This window comes from Lonchura striata, chromosome 3 (genome assembly GCF_046129695.1).
Source record: "Lonchura striata isolate bLonStr1 chromosome 3, bLonStr1.mat, whole genome shotgun sequence".
Classification (NCBI taxonomy): Eukaryota; Metazoa; Chordata; class Aves; order Passeriformes; family Estrildidae; genus Lonchura; species Lonchura striata.
Genome location: NC_134605.1, coordinates 51,413,290 through 51,433,098, shown reverse-complemented (window position 1 = coordinate 51,433,098; position 19,809 = coordinate 51,413,290). Strand labels below are relative to the sequence as shown.

Sequence of the window (19,809 nt, the reverse complement as noted above, 5' to 3'; positions counted from 1 at the left end):
TCCATTGATAGCTTTCATATAAATTTAGAATGTTAAATAACTTACCATCAGTTATAGCAATAGTAAGGTGCTCATATTATTTTCTTTCTCAGTGGCAGTCAAAGCAGTTTAATTTATATTAGAAAAAATGTTCAATTTTAAGTTTCTTATCTGTTGCTAGTCACTCTTTCACTTGATGTTTTTGTTTGGAGTAAACCTGAGTTTTGGGGTTTACTTTAGGGTCTCAAAATTAAATACTGCTCTCAGTTCTCCGGGTAGGAGGTTTTCAGGCACTAGACTGGATTTTAGCTGGCTTAGGTCACCTTATATGCAAAGACTATTTTAAAGCAGGAAATTAATACATTTGGGAATTTTAAAAATTTGTGTTCCTTTCAGGACTAGTACAACACTCATGAAAGTTTGGATGAATGTGTGGGTAGAGAGAATTATTGTGCAGTTTGTCCAGGTACTGTATGCATTTGTTGCCTTAGTAACACTGATATCAGACCAGGTGAGGGCCAGAAGAGATGACAGGGATGGAAAGAAGGCAGTGTGCCTGCAGTGGCTCTGACTGAAGAGGCAGCCAAGTGGACCATCCCATGGGGAGGCTGGCCTCCACAGCCCTAGGAGAGGTACTTGCTTCCCATTCAGAGTTCACAATCAGATCCTGTCTTTCCATTACAGTCTATCCAGATTTAAAATCCCTGGGGTTCCTCAAGCCTATTATTTGGTAAGAGGACAGACTATTTTTACATGCAGTGTGTAAGGCCAATATTACACAGTCCAAGAGTATTACAAGAAAGTGTTGGTATGTGTAAAAAAAAAAACCCAAAACATATGATTGAGTTGATGTGAAAAGTTTTCACGCCTTTATGTGAAAAGTTGTTTTTGAAAAAGCATTCATATTGCATCAAATCCAGGTTTAAATAATGAAGTCCAAGATTCTCCAGTTACTGATGAGTTTTGTACATGGTGCTATTGTAATTTTTGGAAGAGACACAGGAGTGACTTCATTTGAATCAAGGGGTATGGCTTTTTTCCACCATCTCCTGGAACTGGCCTGAGAGAAACACATGTAGTCTGTATCCTTCCACAGAACTGCCGAGGGTCCACATTTACAAAGCCCTCATTAAAATGTGCTAGTCCTTCTCAAATCAGTAAAAACAAGAAATGAATTGCCAAGTTTATAAAACTGTATGCTCTGCTCAACAACACTGTCTTTCTCTTTAGAATGGTATATTTAAAAAAAAAAAAAAAAAAAAGGCGGCCAGTCTGGTAGACAGTTTCTAGGAATATTCCAGCCCCTAGTACCACAAATCTGTTCATTTTATTTACATTAGCTTCCCCCAGAGGGGAAGAAACATGCAGCACAGTGCTGTGTTAGCCTAGCCATGCTTTCTAGTGCTTCTGGAAGTTGCAAAAGTAATTCTCTCTTTATGGTCTCTTTAGAAAATGTGTTGATAACATGAGTAATCATCTTCAGGAGAAGTAACAGGTGACGGGGAACAGTGGTGGGACAATGGAGGGAATGGCTGATTTCAAGAAACAACTGGCAAGTGGTAAAATGGGCACTTGTCTGGGAGAATTTTTGAACAAGTGGTGAGGAGGCTGGTGCAGGTGAAGTTTCTGAAAGGACAGCTTGAAGGATGAAGGCTAATGTGCAGTTGGCTTGGAAAAGCAATGATATGTTTGGCCTCTGGTATTTTCTCTTGCATATGATTTTCCCTCCTTGCAGCATCAAGTGGGCTCAAGCTATATCAGCCTCGGGGACAGTAGATGTCTTAGAATTTCAGCTTTGGTTGCAGTGGCTCTGCTGGAGAGTAGATTTTATCTCCATGAGAAACTTGATTTTAGCATTGTGTTTTGTGTTGCTTTATGTAAACTTGAGCACTTTTGCTGGAGGCCAGCTGTGTTTGGGGAGCAGGCTGCTGGCTGCACTGGTGGCACAGGGGGAATGCTGACAAAATCTGTATCACTTCAGGTTCATTTATAGGCAAGGGCTTGTTGGCAGCTGGGGCAGGTAAATTAAACAGTGCAGCATCTCCCTTAGCTTGTGACAGGGAGCCTTTGGACTCCATGGGGCACTGAAGTGTTTTTCACTGTAAATGAGCCCCGAGTGCTGGCAAAGCAACACTGGGCTGTTTCTGAGAGGCGGGTAGGGCCATACTGCTGAGAATTTAGCAAATGGAATATAATAAAAACCAGGCTGAAATGACATCATTCTTTCTGTTTCATAAGCACGCGCTGCATGTGTGGACAGTGCACAGATGTTTTGCTTTGATGACTTGCTGTGTAGGTTTATGGCCTCGGAATGTTGATAACTAAAAATGCTGTTTTATTTTCAACTGAATTCGATTCTGTGGCAGCATGTGTCAAACTTTAAGTTCCATGCCAGTAATTTTTAGGATGTTTCACTCATAAAAATTGAATACTTTACTACTTAGTGTTTTAAGGTTTTTAAAATTTTTATTACTCTTCCTCTTCCGTTTTTCAGTTGCTAATTGTTTCCAGACATTTTTTTACTATGATGAAGACCTCTGTCTATATTTTCCTTTTTTAAAATTTGTTTCTCTCTATTTTTCATTTTTTTAAAGTGCAAATTGTAGGAAGGTGTTTTGATTCCATCCTCTTGCTAAAAAGTCAGAACTTTGAACTCATGATGTTCCTTGCCATCAGGATTTCCTGACACTGGTATCTGGAAAAAAAAAAAAAAAAGAAAAAAAAGAAAAAAAAAAGAAATCTCTGGAGAATTTTCTAATGGTTTGTCTTAGTTTTCGCTTGCATTTCAGACTAGACTCTATTGTGTCTAAGAGCAGGATTGATACAGGCTGCTTGAAACTGCTGATTGCTAGGGAACAGCTTTGCTAGATGAACATAACACATTCCATAGTTTTCTCCCTTTTATGGTCTCCATTACAAATATTTTTTTTAGCTTCAGTGTACTTTAGTGAAATATTCTGCTTTTAAATAGACATTCAACATATGTGTGTCTGCTTTAACAAAGGGCCAGCAAGCTATACATCAGATCAAAAAATCATTTTTCAGTTTGACTATATAATCCTACTAAATGGAGTTTATTTTTCCTTGTATGTCTTTTCTCTTGTTTGCCAAAGTTCCTATCCCTTAATACTACCCCCAGGTTTCCTGAGAACTTCCCAGTTCCAAAGACCAGGACCCCTATTTTGGTCTTTTGTGTTGACGATTCAGAAATACCATAATTTGAGCAGAGGAAATTAAGCAGTAATATAGAAACAGAGGAGATGATAGCAGATTGCTTCAGCTGTGGACCAACAGATGGACAGTAGAGGGTACCTGGTGTTTCTTTAGCCATGATTTCTGTTTCAGAGCACTGAAATGGATCAATAAAATGGGAAAAGTTTTTAATTTTTTGTCATATGAAGGCTGTGCTGAGTTCTCAAAAAACCCTCACCAACAACAAAACAAACAAACAATAAAAACCCTACCCAAACAGCAAAAAAAAAAATCACTAAACAAAACCAACCCATGTTCAAATGCCCCATACTTGTAAGATCTCTGAAGGCAATGAAGCTTTAGGTCAGATGCCTCACGTGGGTGAGGGAAATATTTCTCTCTTCTGTCCCCAGATTGTCTCATCTTTCCTGTGGGCAGGAGATTGTCTTCATCCTTCTGATGGAAACATCAACTCTCGTTCTGCTGATTATATTTTTTTCTTTCAAATCTTTATTAGCAGACTCTTAGGTTGCCCAGCACTCTCATAGTCATCTTCCTTTGCATGACATAAGCATGTGATTTATTTTGGGTAAATGTTCTAAACTATTGTTGAGTTCTAATTCCAAACTATTATTTCAGTTTAGCAGAATTATGATTTGTTTTGCGTAACTGACTCTTCTGCACTATTTTTCTCTTACCAGCTGTCTGTTCGTTTGATCACAACAAAAAAATTATCCGGGCAACACCTCTTGTTTTCAAGACAAACCTATCAATTAATGGCTTAGTTTATTAAATGACAATTAAAATATTTTCACTAAACTCTGATTTATATAGTCAGTCATTAAAGCCGCTTCTTTCTCACCCCTAAATATATTGAAGAAAGGACAAAAATCTAAGAAAGGACAAAAGAAAATGTCAGTGTATAGCAAACAAAGGTCACTTGACAAAATTTGTAGGCATGTTTCATCTTTAGATACGAAGTGTTAAATGTTGAATTTAGTCACTTCTTGCTTTTTCTGAGAACAAAGTAGCTTTTTTTGGAAGCTGATCTATGAATTTAGTAGTAACCTATCTCTTAGAAGAAAACAAGGAAATATAATTAGGAAATTTTTAGGACCTTACAGTTTAGGATCTTACAGAAATTTTTTACAGGACCTTACAATTTAATCTTTTACATCATGCAATATAAAAATTGGTAAGCTCATTTATTGGTGAATTGGCTTGAGTAGGTGGCAGTGACTGAATTTTTGGTCTTGTGTTTTTCTCCTAAATTCAAGGCTGATGCAGGAAAAATTAAATGGGAGAGGCAGAAAATAGATGAAGTACAAATCTTGTGACAGTAATTGATAGCTAGGTGGAGGCATCCATCCAGAACTGCCTGCTTGCCTTTATACACACCCAGTTTAGTATGACTGAGAAAGGATTTTACATAGAGCTGATAAAGAAAGGGAGGGGGGTGGACTTGCTAGTGACAGTCCTGCTCTGGGTATCACAGATGTTGCTTGCATTGTGCTTAAAAAAAATGCAACTTTGGAATTGTTCTTTTCAGAATGAAAGCTTTTTAAAGTTTGGGGTTTTTTTTAAGTCTGAATAAAATCTGAGTGTACTCAATGATGAACTTTTAAAAAAATTGAGATCAGATTTTCAGTAAACTCTCTGAGTAAAATAAGCATTGTAGGATTAGATTTTAAATTTAAATAATTATTGAGCAAAATAATTTTAACCACTTGAGCTAATTTTTGGCTGTGCTTTTTTGGGAAGAGTGTGTGCTATTGGTTTGTACTGGCTAAACCCTTTTCAGCCATATGGAAAGATTTTTTTACTTTCATACAGCTACTGCTTCAGTTCTTGCTTCTTTTCTAACCCTTGGGATTTTGCAGCATTTTTGTTAGTGTGCTTGTTTTCACTACTTGGATATGAGTTAAGTACTTAACAAACTATTTTCACTACCAAGGATGAAATTGGTGAAACATCCAATTATCCAATGATGAAAAGCCTGTATTTTTCTTGCTTCCACCCTGATGGGGCATTACTTCAACAGGAGTTAAAATTATTGTATGTAAGCATTCAGCACCCTCCCCAGAAAAGCATCCTTTATCCTGCTCTAGCTGCATTCCTGCAGTCTCTTTCCATTGCAGAAAATCTGGCTAAGATTTTCCCACCTGTAGAAGTGGGTTTAAGCAAAGCACTCAGGATCTCGAGCTTGTGCCCCAAATAATCATGAAATATGGAAACAAAAAGTGTTTTTAATACCTCTTGGGATTTGAACTTTTATGATTTTTAGGTTGTGTGAATTTCTGCATCCCTCAAATTAAATTCAGAAATTTTCACTTTCCTTTGAAGATAAAAGACATGACTCTTGCCCAGATACATGACTCCCAAGAACTGGGATGTGGGAAGAAGCAGTGCAAATGTGATTCACCCTGAATTTGGCAGAAATCAGCAGCACTGTGAAAGGCATTGAGGGAAGGGCACACATGGCTGCTGCTCCCCCCACACCCTGCATGCAGAGCGGCTCTGTGGCTGCTCTGTGCTATCTTGCCTTCCTTGGCTTAGTTTCCCACTTGTGCTATCCCGGGAAGCTGCCTAAGGAGAGGGAGTGATATTGGAGAGAGTGTTTGATGAAATTAAAGATATTTTCTCATGTGTCAGTTTGTGGCTCTGACTAACAGTGTCCATGGCTGGAGAAGAAAGCAGTCATTATGGAGAAACTGTGGGATGAGAAGGGAAGGTAGGAGGAGGCCAGCCTCCCTGCAAGGAGACGGCAGACCCAGTTTTGCAGGCAGAACCTGTAGGACTACTGAAGATGAACCTTAGTGAAGACATGCAAATGCAACAGCTTTCTGTAAGCTTAAAATTAGCTGGTAGTGCCTAAAGGATGAGTGTCTACCCAGTGGACCTGCTGCTGAAGGCAGGGAGGGTATTTTAGGATGCATCTTGAGCTGTTTTTTCCAAGAAGGGGTGTGTGCATGTTCTGTGCTTCGGTTGAGGAGTGAGCTTGTGTGCGCACACCTCAGCTGCAAGGCAGTGACATCTCTTTTCCATCAGGGTTGGAATGCCAGGGATGCCTGTCCTACCCTCACTCACATGACTGATTTGCCTTCCTGTTTTTTTCTCTCCGTGCTTGCCACTCTAGCACAGAAATGTATTTCTGCCCTGTCTTCTTGTACTGGCTTCCTACAGTACGGTCTGAAGCTGAAGGTTTCCATGAAAAATCAAAAGTGTTGAAAACCAAGTAGCAGGTAAAAGTATTATCAAGTAGGCCTGGAGTTAAAAAATTTGTAAGGGAAACAAGTTTCTCTGGAATTAAGGTGAAAATACACTTACACTTAATTTCAATGGGCTAACAAATTGTAGTGTTTATAGTTGGCTGACAGTGTAGAAATAACTCATGAACCAAAAGAAAAGTTCACTTTGGAAGACAGCTCTCAAATTATTTACCTTGGCTTCATCCTTCCCTGAACTAGGGAGAACATAATAATGTTTCCCTCTCTTGATCTCTGTCTTGGCTGGTTGCTGAGATGCTTTTAGATATAATTCTTAGCATAGGGGGGAACTTCCAACGTAGCAAAACTGATTGCCAAACTTAAAAAAAAGAAAGTCTGCATCCAGTAATGACATTCTGGAGATACTCTATGCCATATTTCTTTTCTGCCATCCCAATTAATTTCCCACACATTTTTATGTAGTGTTTTGAGTCTATTTTGGTGATATAATTCACATGAATGTTTTGAGTGCCCTCTTTGCTCAACCCTGACTTCACCCCATGGACATTTTTTTATTTTTTCCTATGTTGAAAACTGCCAAAGACTTCAGGCATCATTTTCCCACATACAGTGGAAATAAAGCACTTAAAAAAAAAAAAACAAAACAAACAAAACAAAACAGAAAAAACCAACCAAAAAACAAGAAAACACATACACGAAACACTACTCCAAACAGATTTTCCTCCAAAAGAAGAGTTCTGTCTGAAAATCAAAATTAAAGTGGTTTCTTGGTTGGTTTTGTTTGTCTGTTTTTTGGATTTTTGTTTTTGTTTTTCTTTGAAGTACAAGTTGAATAGACATCCAGCGAAGTTCTATGCTCAGACCTTATCAATAACCTGAATATGTTCACCAAAGAACTGGAGAGTTTGCAGAACTCCTGGACAGTTGTAGCCTTGGAGCTACAGCAGCTTAACCTGCCTCACCCTGCTCTAGAAGGAGCTCCTGTTTTTTCAGTGCTCATGTCCACCCTTCTCCTTGAGGTTTCAGTGCCCTGGGTTGTGCTGCCACAGCTGTTTTGGGGCCATGAGCTGGCTGGCTGCAGTGATTTAGATGAAATCCCAGCATTTTTGGGAGGCCGGGGTTGCAGTGTCACAGCGTGGAGCTCACGCAGGTGAGCCCGGCTGAGGTGCATGCAGAGGATGGGAAGAACAGGAGTTTGCTTTCCTGGTTTTACTTGAGAGCAAGAGAAAAGATGCTTCTTCGTTATTCCCTCACCTCAGGGCAGATTCCATTGACTACCCATGAGGGTGAGCTGCAAGCACTCTCCTGGTGAATGTTGTAAGGGATTTTTTTTTTACATTCTCACAGTGACCCCTAGAGCACCCAGAATTTGGGAGCCGTAAAGGAACTGCATTGTCATTTAGTTTCTTTAATAAGTGTCTAAGAAGGGGCATGCTTTTTTTTTTTTTTTTTCCTTTTAAGACAAAACATGTGGGATACTAAGTTGGCAATCAAACTGGATTTTAAGATGTCTTTTAAGCACTGCTGAAGGGTGGTGGCAGGTACCAAATATTTTAGCCCATATGTGATAGTATTTATTTATTCATTCCTCTCCTGCGTGATGTTTAGAGCTGTCAATCTGTTGCATTTTGCTAGCCCTAAACTAAGCAGAATAACTCAGGATCCTGTAACCAGAGCAGCCCTTCAGAAATTAAGGTCATTTGGGTGCAGTGCTGTAACAACAGCCTGTAGCAACAGCCTCAGACCAAGGCATCTTTTGTTAACCAGAGGAATATTAACTACACAGGGAGTTCCTGAAAGTGGGTGGTTTCTACTGCCAAGCTCAGCAACACTTTGTCATAATGAAAAAACAAGACTGTCTGCAAGTAGGGATTGAAAGCGTCTCCTCACATCTCTTTGTCTAAGCTTGGGAAAAGGTGCCATTGGATGAGAGTAGCAAATCCTGCTGTGACTGTGCTTGTGCTTGAAGGGAAAGCCTTAAATGCCAGCAAATGGCCAGGCATCTTTCATGAAGCTAGTTTTAATTTAATTTTAGACTTGATTAATAGTTGCTGCAATATTTGCCTAGTACATTTTTTAATGGAATGTTTAAAAAAAAACTTGTTTAATATGTGATCCCTTCTGTGTAATTGTGCTCTCATACAATGTCTTTGGTAAGAACAAACTAGCAGAGTTTTACCCAGAATTGTTTGGAAGATACCAGTGTGGAAAGCAGAGATGACTCACAGTGCCTTGGAGGAAGAAGAGCTAGCAGTTAACCACAGAGCATGGCATTATTTCTATGCCAAAGCTGGCTGAGAGAGCCAGAATATTTTCCACTTCACTATGTTGGGGGAAAAAATTACTCCAGAGAAATATTGGCTCTCTAAGCAATCTTGATAATCTTGTCAACTTGATGAGTTTAGAACAGGTGTAGCATGGGAGGCATGTGAATCAAAAGAAGGTGGTAGTTCCCATCTAGAAACCATTGTTATTTTTATTTTATGAATAAATACATATGAAGCATTCTTATTTTTGGTAGATTCCCCTGGGTGAACAAGCTTGGTTGCACAACAAGAATGTGGTATGTGATGGATAGAGTACATGATTAGATAATCAGTATTTCTGCATAAATTTATTTTGTATCTAATCCCATGTGTCTGTATTCTTATTTCTTTAGGAATATCTACATGGCATCTCTTTCTACAGCAGGCAATTTGCCAGATGCTTGTAAATAAGGAATGTGTACTATAAGTGAAATAATACACCTCTTACTTCTCAATGTAATTTGTTTGCCATTTGCATTTAGTGATGTAGTGTTCTTGTTGGGGAAGGTAGCTAGAAGGCAGAATTACATGAAAAACACAACAGTTAAATATTTGTTTTGATTTCATTACAATAAAAATCTATCTTTTACAGAATGGAGTTGAGTATTTTCTTTTGGGGGAAGTGTTTCATTTAAATTGATGTGACATATCCTGTTATCTCTAGTGGCCTTTACTTACACAGAAAATACAGTATGAAGGGGTTGGCTTCCATTTTGGTCCTTGTTCTTACCAATCACCTTCTGAAAGATGTAGACATATTATTGCTGGGGTGCTGTGCTGCCCTGGGACCTGGGCATGTTCTCCTGTACATCATGCTTCACTTCTTTTTGTGTAAGTGTGGAAGCTTTGGGTATCCAGTTCTAGCCATGTTCCTTGTTTCTGACAAGGAGAAGGTAAAAGACCTCATGAAATACTGGATTTAGCATGTGGGCTGACAGTTGTGCCAAAAGAAAACAACAATGGTATAGACTGGAGCAATATTTTGGCCTTAGCCATAGGAGAAGTCAAGCTGAAGGATACATCAGGATTGATACTTGATTTCCAAATATCTGAAAAGGAAGGCATGGAAGAACCTGGGTGATGAGTACCTTAGAGTTGCTTTCAGGGTAATCCAAGCAGATTGTCTTGTGGGCAAGCAAGAGCACTAAGTAGAGACTAAGCCTGTAATTTAGTCCACTGGTTAATAGTGAAATGTCTGGATGACTTCATTTAACAATTACTTTATCAAGGTGTGAATCTTTTTTGCCCTGATGAAACCACCTGAGCTAGTGATTGGTGGTTGGCATTGGCTGTGAGAAGGCAGTGAGTCTGCTTTCTAAACTCTCCTGCTTAAGAGAAGTGGGTTTGGGGTGTTACTATTGTGGGAGACATCCACTGGGACCTGAACAGATTAGTATCTGATGAACAAACATTTTTTACACCTGTAATTTCAATAGTATGTGACTTCTCTTTCACTTTCTACCCTTCCCACCCGGTATTTCAGTGAGTGCCAGAAGATGAGCTTTCTTTAGATACATAAACAAGATGATGTGGTGCAAATTACAGAAGATTGCAAACCCTTGATTTAGTTTCTCTGAGCTATGATTTAAGAATTGATACTCCTGGGTTTTTAAACTGTGACTAAGCAAGTATTTTGTTGAGGCTGATTATTTCACATGCCAGTGGTTGAGAGGTGGCATCAGATTATTCCTGCTGCTTGTGTGAATGTTCTTATCTATCCTGTCTTCTCTTCTACTGAAGATAACTCAGACTTTAATTTTACCCCGTATTTTCACCTTATTTTTGCAGCTGATGAATGTGAACACTTCCTGTGTCTCAAATGTTTTATTTAGGGGGACCATAGGCTCTGCAGGATTGACCCTGCATACTATTCTTCTGTATTTTCAGGGTTTGTTGTTTTGGTTTGTTTTTTTTTCACATAGAAACTTCTGTTGGTAGGGGGAAATATTTAAATGTTTCATATTGAAAGAAAATAAAAATCAAATTTTATTTCAGACCTATATATGGCAGAATGAGAAATTGCAGGGAAGGAGAAAATTTTTCTTGTTGGTCACAGTGCTCCTGCTGAATACATGGATGTGTACATATGGAGTGAGCCCATGCACAGGCACTCCATAGAGAGAGAGTATACACATAGGCCATATGTTCATTATTTTAGAAGTTTTGTTTTCTCTTGCATTTTCATCAAGCCTTTAACAGAGCTATTTTAATTGGGATTAAATATAACTATGTAGGACAGTAACTAAGACACAAATTCAGTGTTTTCCTCCTCACCCTCTATGTGTCAGCAACATTCCTTGTGCTCATCCTCCACCTAGAAATGAGTTTCTTTTAACCTAGGGCTTGTTGTCAGGAAGAGAGGAGATTGCAGTATTCTTCCAGGTGTGGTAGGGCTAAATTTCATTTACAAATGTTCAGAGTTGCAACACATTCCTTTGTACTTACCAAGTGCCAGGCTTAGCCAGCATGTAAGCACAGCAATAAACTGAAAAAACACTGCTGCAGTCCTGTACCTGTGCAAACACATGCAAATATGAGCCCTTTGTGTGTCTTCTAAAATTCAGTATTTATATATATATTCAGAATGTGTTACAGAAACTGCACGTGCTTAGATTGGTTCCTAAAAGAGACTTGCATACAGTTTCAGTTAGGTAAATAATTTTGCTAGTTTGACTGTGAAGTAATTTTGAAATCTGTTTTAAAGATACAGGACTCAAGACAAAAAGATGTGCACAAACAGAATTTGTATCTATAGGAAGAAATACATTCCTGTGGTTTATCATCAAACAGTGAGACCTGTTTATAACACTCATGGGCTGTGTTTCCAGTGTTTGAATGGTCAGGTCTGTCCAAGTGTCTCACAGGGTTCTAAAGTTCCTTTTTATCATTTTATTATTGCAAAGACCTGGTAAGGTTTATTAAATTGCATAGTTTGTAATTCAACGGGTATGTAAATACAAACAGGAAAAAAGTAAAAAAATATTAATAATAAGGATTTCTGATATAAGGATGCTGATGGTTCTTTGCTTTTTCTTTGGCCACTGTCTCCTTTCTTGTTCTTTGTGGTTCTCTTATCTACAAAAACATTTAGATTAGTGTGCTAATTAGTTTATATTAACCAGCAGAGGGCTTCCACCTCAAAGCAAACAGCCTTATCCCTTCTGCAGTATCCCTGATATCCTCTTAATCAAAGAAGTGGAAAATAGACATTTATGTAGTTGTCTTAGGGTACTTCCCTGCTAGCAGAATGATCTTCAATTACATGTTAACTAATTTTTTCTACAGTTTGTTTTTAACTGGCTTCCAGTTACTTTCAATACAACCATCGACATTTCCACAGGAAACTTGGATGATTCTGTAGAAGTTTCTTGTGCTTCACTATTTATTAAATTTCTAATGTAACTGGTAGTAGGAGAGACTAAACTTATAAATCTTACAATTTAGATTAGAGCAGTGCAAGTTGAGTTTATAAACTCATGTGTTCGTTGTGGAGTGTTCCAGAGCAAAGAGGAGTAGCTGTGGATACGGGACACTACAAAAGCACACAGCTTTTCTGGGAGGTTGGAGTTGCCCTATGAGGCACGGGGTGGTTTCCTTGGGAGCATCCTTCGTGGCAGCTGTGCCGGCGCTTGGAGCGGGTGGGTGCTGCTGGAGGAAGGGTCAGTGCAGTGAGGCAGAGGAGCGCCGAGGTGCTGAATGCTGCTGGTGCACCTCTCCAGTGTCTCTCCCAGATTCTGTAAGTGACTTCCCGAGCTGATCAGAACTGCTGTTGATAACTTCTGGCGATTCAGCGAACAGATGAGTGCCTGGGGGCGAAAAAACCTGCAAGCTTCCCTTCAGACAGAAAACTTACTCTGTCCGCAAAACTTCCATACTAAGATAGTTAATCTTCCCAGTCTATCAGCACTTGCGCTGTGTTGGCTAACAACTGTGAGCAGAGCCTGGCCAAGCCTCAGCTTTGGAAAAGAGGTCACCCTACGGTTAGGGGATTTTAAGAAACATTTCGTGTTATGAAAGCAAGAGCCCCACAACCTAGCAGAACGTGTGTAGGAATCGAGGCGGTGACTACAGTTAGAGGGAGATTTTAGCAGAGCTGTCTCAATTAGTGAGCTATCACGCCCTAATGAAAAACCACTAAAATTGTTAATTACGTTTCAAGCGGAGATAATAACAGCTTACTACGGGCAAAGTGCTGAAAGATAAGTCACTACCGTGTGTCACCGTAAGTGTGTCGCTGCTGTGTCCTCGGGCGGTGGGAGCGCGGATCCCGGCTGGATCCCGGCTGGATCCCGGCTGGATCCCGGCTGGATCCCGGCTGGATCCCGGCTGGATCCCGGCTGCCACCTGCCGGCGCGCGCTGCCGCCTCCGCCCGGGCTCGCTCCCGCCCGGCGCTGCGCTGCTGGAAGGGAGGGCTGCCCGGGAACTCTTCAAACATCTGCACATTGCTCGAAGTCACCAAAGCCCCGTTACTCGGCCCCTTAAGTCGTATGACAGCATCAAACCTCACGAAGGAAAAGCTCGTCTGTGTGTAGGCAAGGCTGAAACTTAATGCAGATCAAGCATATCCTTTCCTCCTGTGTCCATCAGAATCTCATAGAATTATTTAAGTCGGAAAGGATCTCTAAGATCATTGAGTCCAATTGCTGGCCCAGCACTACCACATCCACCACTGAACCATGTCCCTAGGTGTCACACACCAGGTCTTTCAAATGCCTTAAGGGTATCCATCACACTCTTACCTAGCAGAGCTCAGTACTTGAAACTGCTCCTGCCATCAGTAATCACCCTACTCCTTGCATACTTGCAAGCACCTTTGCTATGAAATTTGGGGTTTGCATCAGTTCTGGAATTAAGCTGATGAAGAAAGCCAAAAGTTTATGAATCCATTTGTATATGGCTGGAGCAGGTGGGTGTCTCTATGTGCAGCATCAAAGTATTTTAGAGAAGTATTTTTTTTTTCTGGGCAATTCTGGCATTGGTTCTACCCCTCTTACAGATATCTTTTTGGCTAACAATCAGCTTGTACTGTTCATGTGCCTTACTCGATTTCTCTCTCTCAGTAAGAGACATCATTATCCCTTTATACTGTTGCTGTTGAGGGGAAAACCAGCTCCAGGTTAGCCTAGCACTTTATAGAAACTGTACCCCTGTACAGAATTTCCTTATCAAAGTAAGTACAGCTGTTGAATGAGAGAAAACATTGCCTTGATGCAGTGAATCCTTCTGGAACACAGAAGCTGAAAGAAGGAAGAAAGACTGGTGGCAGGTGCATCATACAGACCTGTCCAAAAGCTGCTTTATCCTCTGTAGGGTAAAATAGTTGTCTGTGGGCTGTTTTTTTGTTTTTGTTTCTGTTTTTCTTGTGAACCTAATAAAGCTGGAAATGCAGATGAAACTCCCTCCTCCTTTAGTTTGGATATGGTGTATTTTTAAATTGGAAAAAAAAAAAAAACAAAATCAAAAGGGTAAAAACAGAAAGGAAGTTTTTCTTTATAATTAGGGCATTCAAAGGCTCTGTAAGGGTTGTGATAGAAACAATTAATTGGCATTGCTTTTGTGTGAGACAGGGCCTACTTAAGTAGGTCGCAAGGCTGGTAGCCAGAAGACCTACTTTCTTTTCTTAGCTTTGCTGCTTATCCATTCTGTGATGTTGGGCAAGTAACTTCATTCTTGTTCCTTTACTTCTTTACTATTTTTTTCCCCTCACAGGTCCATTCACACAGGGAAGGAAAGAGTTTCTCACTTATGTGCCCTGCACATAAAAAGGGACACAACCTTAACTGGAAGTTTGAGGCCTCTTATAGCAAAATGCTCTCTGTGGCTGCTCTGCTGTAAATAGTCATGCAGGAATATGTGGTTTGTGGTTTGCTATGTAAGCATTTCATAGGGTACATCTAAAAGAGCAGGCATGTCATAGATAAAGACCTCTGATGGAGCTTGAAAAGGTTTCAAAACTGACTGAAATTCCCACACATCTGCCTGGAGATGATGAGTGCACTGGGGAGGTGACCATATGTAGCTGATCTGGTGGTGTTGAGGTGGTTTCTGGGATGGAGGGGTTCTCAGGCCTGCTGGAACACCCCTCTCCTTTCTCTGGCTGCAGCAAGAACCTTGTAAGGATGGGATGAGACTACCCCGGAAGGTGCTTTCAATGGCTTTTTGCTGGTGCTTAATCCAAATGGCTTTATGACTGGCTGATGATGAGTTGTTACCACCTGAAGGAAAACACCCGGGAAGCCTGAGAGAGAGGTGTCCTCTCAGCTGTAGGAGCATGAGCTATCTGTAATTGTGAATCATCCACGTTACTGCCTCACTGAGCCATGAGACATGATAGACTAGGAAATGCAGGAATTAACATATGGATTGTGCCAAAAGCCAAAAGCAGAGCATGTCTGTGGTGTTTTGGGGTTTTTGTCTTTCTGCTTTGTTAGTTTTTTACACTGACCCAAAACAGTTTCTGAGAAACCTTTTTTGCTGTTTTTTCTGGCGTTAGGAGAACACAGTGGCTGTGAACCATGTACGTGTGTTTGCTTAGCAACTTTTAGAGAATTCTTAGACAATCAGGTTGTGATACATGGTAAAAATCCTGATGGTATGTGAGACTATGGTTATTCAGACTTGTTCACCTCTAAAAAATAAATAAAAAGGAGTAGGGAAAGGAAGCAATTTAAGTTTCTACTTCAAGCCCTGTGTTTCTTCTGTGATTCCTTCATGGTTTTTACTGAGATTGATTTGTATTTAAAAAATGTGCCAAAAAGAATGCCTTAATCTTTACACACATAACCTGGAAAATATGAAGCTTATATACTTGTATCACATCTTCATAAGGGAGAAAATAGGTTGGAAAGTTAGCTTAGTTCATTAGAAGTGTATGTGTTTCTTTCATACGGCTTTGTAGAGTGTTTTACATAATTAAATTTAAGCCTCTACAGTGTTTCAAATGCTAAAATTTCACAGAACCATTGGGTTGAAAGAGACCTTTAAGATCACCAAGCCCAACCCATGCCCTAACATCACAGCTAAACCATGGCACCGAGTGCCGCATCCAGTCTTTTTTGAAACACGTCCAGGGATGACAACACCACCACCTCCCTGGGCAGATCATTCCAGTACTTTATCACTCTTTCCATAAAAAACTTTTTTCCTGATATCCAGTCAATATTTCCCTTGGTGCAGTGTAAGACTGTGTCCTCTGGTTCTGTCAGTTGCTGCCTGGAGAAAGAGACCAAGCCCCACCTGGCTACAGCCACCTTTCAGGAAGTTGTAGACAGTGATAAGGTCACCTCTGAGTCTCCTTTTCTCCAGACTCAACACCCCCAGCTCCCTCAGTCGTTCCTCACAGGGCTTGTGTTCCAAGCCCCTCACCAACCTAGTTGCCTTCCTCTTGGATGGATTTCCAACTCTGTGGCCTTGTATTTGGCTAGTGATTAAAGAATGGTTTAACTTGCAACAGTTATTAAACACGTTTTGTTTTTCAAATGGGAATTGCTGTTTTCTCTTGATCTTGTGAAATTAATTTTTGATCCACGTGTATAACGATGTTTGCTGATAATAATCTTGTCACCTAGAAATAAGAAGCATTCTGTGGTAGTGACAGTGTTGAAGTGTCTAGCAATGGATCTTTTCCTGCAATTAAATCACATTATAGCAAACTGAGCAAAGCATTGCACTACTCTGTTTACAGTAACAATGGAAATGTTACGGTCAGTCACAGTGCTTTTGCTCTTGCATCACCAAGTTGTGACTTGGCACCGTGTTAAAAAGGCAGAGGTATAGACAGGACAGGAAAATTCCTGAGAATAAATTGCTGCCTACACTCTGGGCAGGCCTCTGGGATTTACCTTGGCATTTTGGGTTAACCTGAAAGGGTTTCCTTCTTGTTGGTTCCTCTGATCTTCTGTTTCTAAGTAGTACAGTGGAGAGGAGATGACTGTGATTCTGCAGTTCCTAACAGGGTTTTATACATCTGGTTCTGTATAATTTAGCCTGTAATAGCTGTGGTAGTTTACTGTTCTCTGTACTTTTCAGTATTGGCAATTCCAAATCTTTGCTTTAAAAAAAGAAAAAAAAAACAAAAAACAAAAAACCACAAAAAAACAAAACAAAACAAAAAACCCTAAGTTTTTAAGCATGGTCTTTGATTTTTTTTTTATTTTTATATTAAATCCTGCCTATTTATACATGAGCTGCTCCAAGATGGATATTACAGTACTTGGGTCTCTAGGGCTACCTCACTCTACATTCTCAAGTCTTCTTGTAAGCAAAAGGAAGAAAAACAAAAGAAACCTCCCAACCCTACACAGGTCTCTTGTCTCATCAGGGATGGGGAGTGGTGTCTGTTAACAATGACAAAAAAGCTGATGACACACAGTGAGAAAAGCGAATGTTAGCAGTGTGTTAGCTCCCACTCACACCACTCCCTCCACAACCCCACTACAGCACCACTGGCTTTGGGAAGTGGTGAGAGACCTGCGTATGTACATATGCATTACCTTGTTGGAGTGAGGTCAATTTAAATGCAGCCTATTAAATTATTTACAGAAGACAGTTGGCCGACCCATTGTGCTGTGTTACTGGGAGCCAAAGGTCACTTTGGTGTGCCTGGTTGATTCATAGGGTAATCTGATACAGTACTTAGCTTTTTGCCTCCCAGTTAGTGGGTTAAACCTTATCCTCTTATTATGAGTCAGAGAGCCGTAAGTTTCAGAAAAAGCCAGAGCCTTTGTTTTTAATGGTTTTGAAGAGCCTGTGCAGCAGAATCCAGAGGGCTGCCGTAGCATCTGCCAAGGGGTTGGGGCGTGTTCTGCAATAGTGTAAATCTGACTGGCAGCTTGGGAGCCCGAACACTGCTTCCTTTTTTTCTTACGATCCTTGTCTTTTTGATAACATCATCTGCAGCCGTTGGGACGCTAAGACATTAATGTTTGTTGTTCAGATAAAGGGTATGGTTTTGTGTTCTTTTTCCTCCCTGCCCGCTTCCCCGGATCCCTCTCTACCACCATCTCCTTGAGGATTCCTTGAGCTGACCTTACTGGCTATCTCCCACATTCAAGTCTATTTTTTTGCTGCAGGATAGAAACTTGTGGGGTTTTTTGGTCGACTTTTATCTTGGTGACCAATTCCAGCAAAACACGTGGGTATTAGGGAGCCTTGGTATAACCAACTCCCGTCTGCTTTAAAATGCTCCCTTTGCCCCTCCATCTTATTCCCTTCTGGGAGCAGCGTTGGTATTGGCATGCAGGGAAAGCACTGCAGCTTTCAGTAGTGCCTTTTTTTTTTTTTTTTTTTTTTTTTTAGAACTTTCAAACTGTGGAGTGCTTTTCCTGGGTGCTAGTTTAAAGAGGAGGCAGCAGAAAGTAACAGCTGGGAGTGAAACCTGTTTTATGAGCTGTAGTGACCCCAGTTAGAGCCCGATCACTAAGTATCTGCTCAAATTTTGTTTATGTCTATGCACTTTTATTTAGTTTCTTTTCAAATGTACCACCAGCTACGGGGGCACTAATGTTTTCAGCACACTTCAGGTTGCTTTTGGTGTGGAAAAGCTCCAGGACTTTATTTTCGCCCATCCAGGCCCGCAGAGGTGTGCAAGTGCTTTCCTATTTATTCACGCAGAGTTCAGAAGTTTGTGCTGCAGCTGAGCTGGCGGAGGAAAGGAGGAGTTTTGCTTTTAGGAGAGCGAGCCTATCATATTTCACTCTAATCCTAAGCGATAGCCACGCAGTCGGTTTTATTGTTAGAAGAGCCTTCCTGGAGCTGCTTCACAAGGCTTTTCTCTAAGGGAGAGCAGGGAAGCCAGGATGAGGCGGCAGAAGTGTAGTCGCTTTATTGTCCCTCGTGAGCTGTGCCGTGCCAAGGCGTGATCTCTGCCGGCTCTTCCCTCCTCGTGGGCTGTTTTTGATGAGCCAGAAGAGAGGACTGAATTGCCTGCACGCTCCTGGGCAGCGATGCCAGGGAGAAGAGTGGAGCTGGAGCTACAGTTTTTGCTGTTGAGCGGAGAATGGGGGAAACACTTGCCTCAGTGCTATGCTCTGCTCAGCCCTTACATGCTCCGCTGAGCTGCTGCAAGGTGCCACTTTCTGCTGCTTTTCTCCCCTTTGTTTTCTTTGGCAGCTTCCTAAGTGCTGTATCAAAACAGCTTCAGGGGAGCTGCGCTGGCACGGCCACCTGCCTCCTTAGTGGTGCTGGTTTAAAGGCAGCGAGCAGAAACCTGGACTGAAGTCGGATTGAGTTTGTTTAGCCTCCCGCGAAAACCGCTGAGAAAAGGGACGGGAACGATTTCAGAGAGGTCTCTTTGGAACCGACGCCAGTGGCTGGCTTGAAAGAAAATGAAAAAGGAGTGTGTTTCGAGATCTTTCAAACTCAAACAAAACCCAGGCTCCCTCTCGCGTGCTGTCAGCTGGATAAATTTCTCGTCCTTGTCACGGCAGACAAAGAGATTGTTTCGCAGCGATGGGGAGCTCTCCTCCATGTGCGTGCAGCAGGTAGACGAGGATGACGAGAACTGGACCTACCGGAGCCAGCAGAGGAAAGGTGACTTGCTTTCTCTTTAACCCTTGCGATTGCTGCTGAAGTGCCAGCCGTGCTCCATGCGGCTCTCTCCAGCTGCTCGGGTCCCACCGGGGGCCAGGAGCCGCAGCAGGGGGAGGAGGCGGAGGGCAGCACAAAAGCTGAGGTGCAGCACTGCCTTACCAAGTTTTTTGGGGGTTAAAACTGTGAAAGGTTATAATAATTAACAGGGAAAACCTTTAATTTCCCATCTGGGTACTGTTTGTATGGGATATTGGTAAGTTTTGTTTATGCTTCTTGTAGCCAGTAGTCATTGGTGCCAGAGTCTTTGGGCAGGTGCTGCAAGAATCTCTTCAAAATGTGGAACCAAAAGCTATTTAAGACTCCACTTCTAAACGACTGGGTGGCTTTTCTTGGATGATTGCCTCATGGTCCTGCTGGGAAAAATTTAAGCCTATTTTGTTTTATGAGGGCAGACTAAGAAGAGGTCCCAGATGCAAAATAAAAGAGATGATGAGAAAGTGATGGGAATTGCTCCACAGAGAGGAGGAACATCTAGGACATGAGATAAGCAGCTCTGACTGAACCCTTGAAGTGT

The 19,809-nt window shown here is 41.1% G+C and overlaps 1 protein-coding gene across 8 annotated transcripts in view; it reads left to right on the top strand.

Moving 5' to 3' along the window:
- NHSL1 (NHS like 1) overlaps positions 1-19,809 on the top strand; it is a 180,291-nt gene that overhangs the window by 55,628 nt on the left and 104,854 nt on the right. Inside the window, exon 1 of one of the 8 annotated variants that reach the window (XM_021553103.3) lies at positions 18,461-19,235. The exons of 6 other annotated variants lie outside the window; for them this stretch is intronic. In XM_021553103.3, coding sequence (XP_021408778.2) covers positions 19,031-19,235 — 205 coding nt within the window. In that variant the 5' untranslated portion in view covers positions 18,461-19,030. Of the gene's footprint in view, positions 1-18,460; positions 19,236-19,809 lie in introns of those variants that run through there. One more of the 8 variants, XM_021553104.3, reaches the window with a different exon arrangement.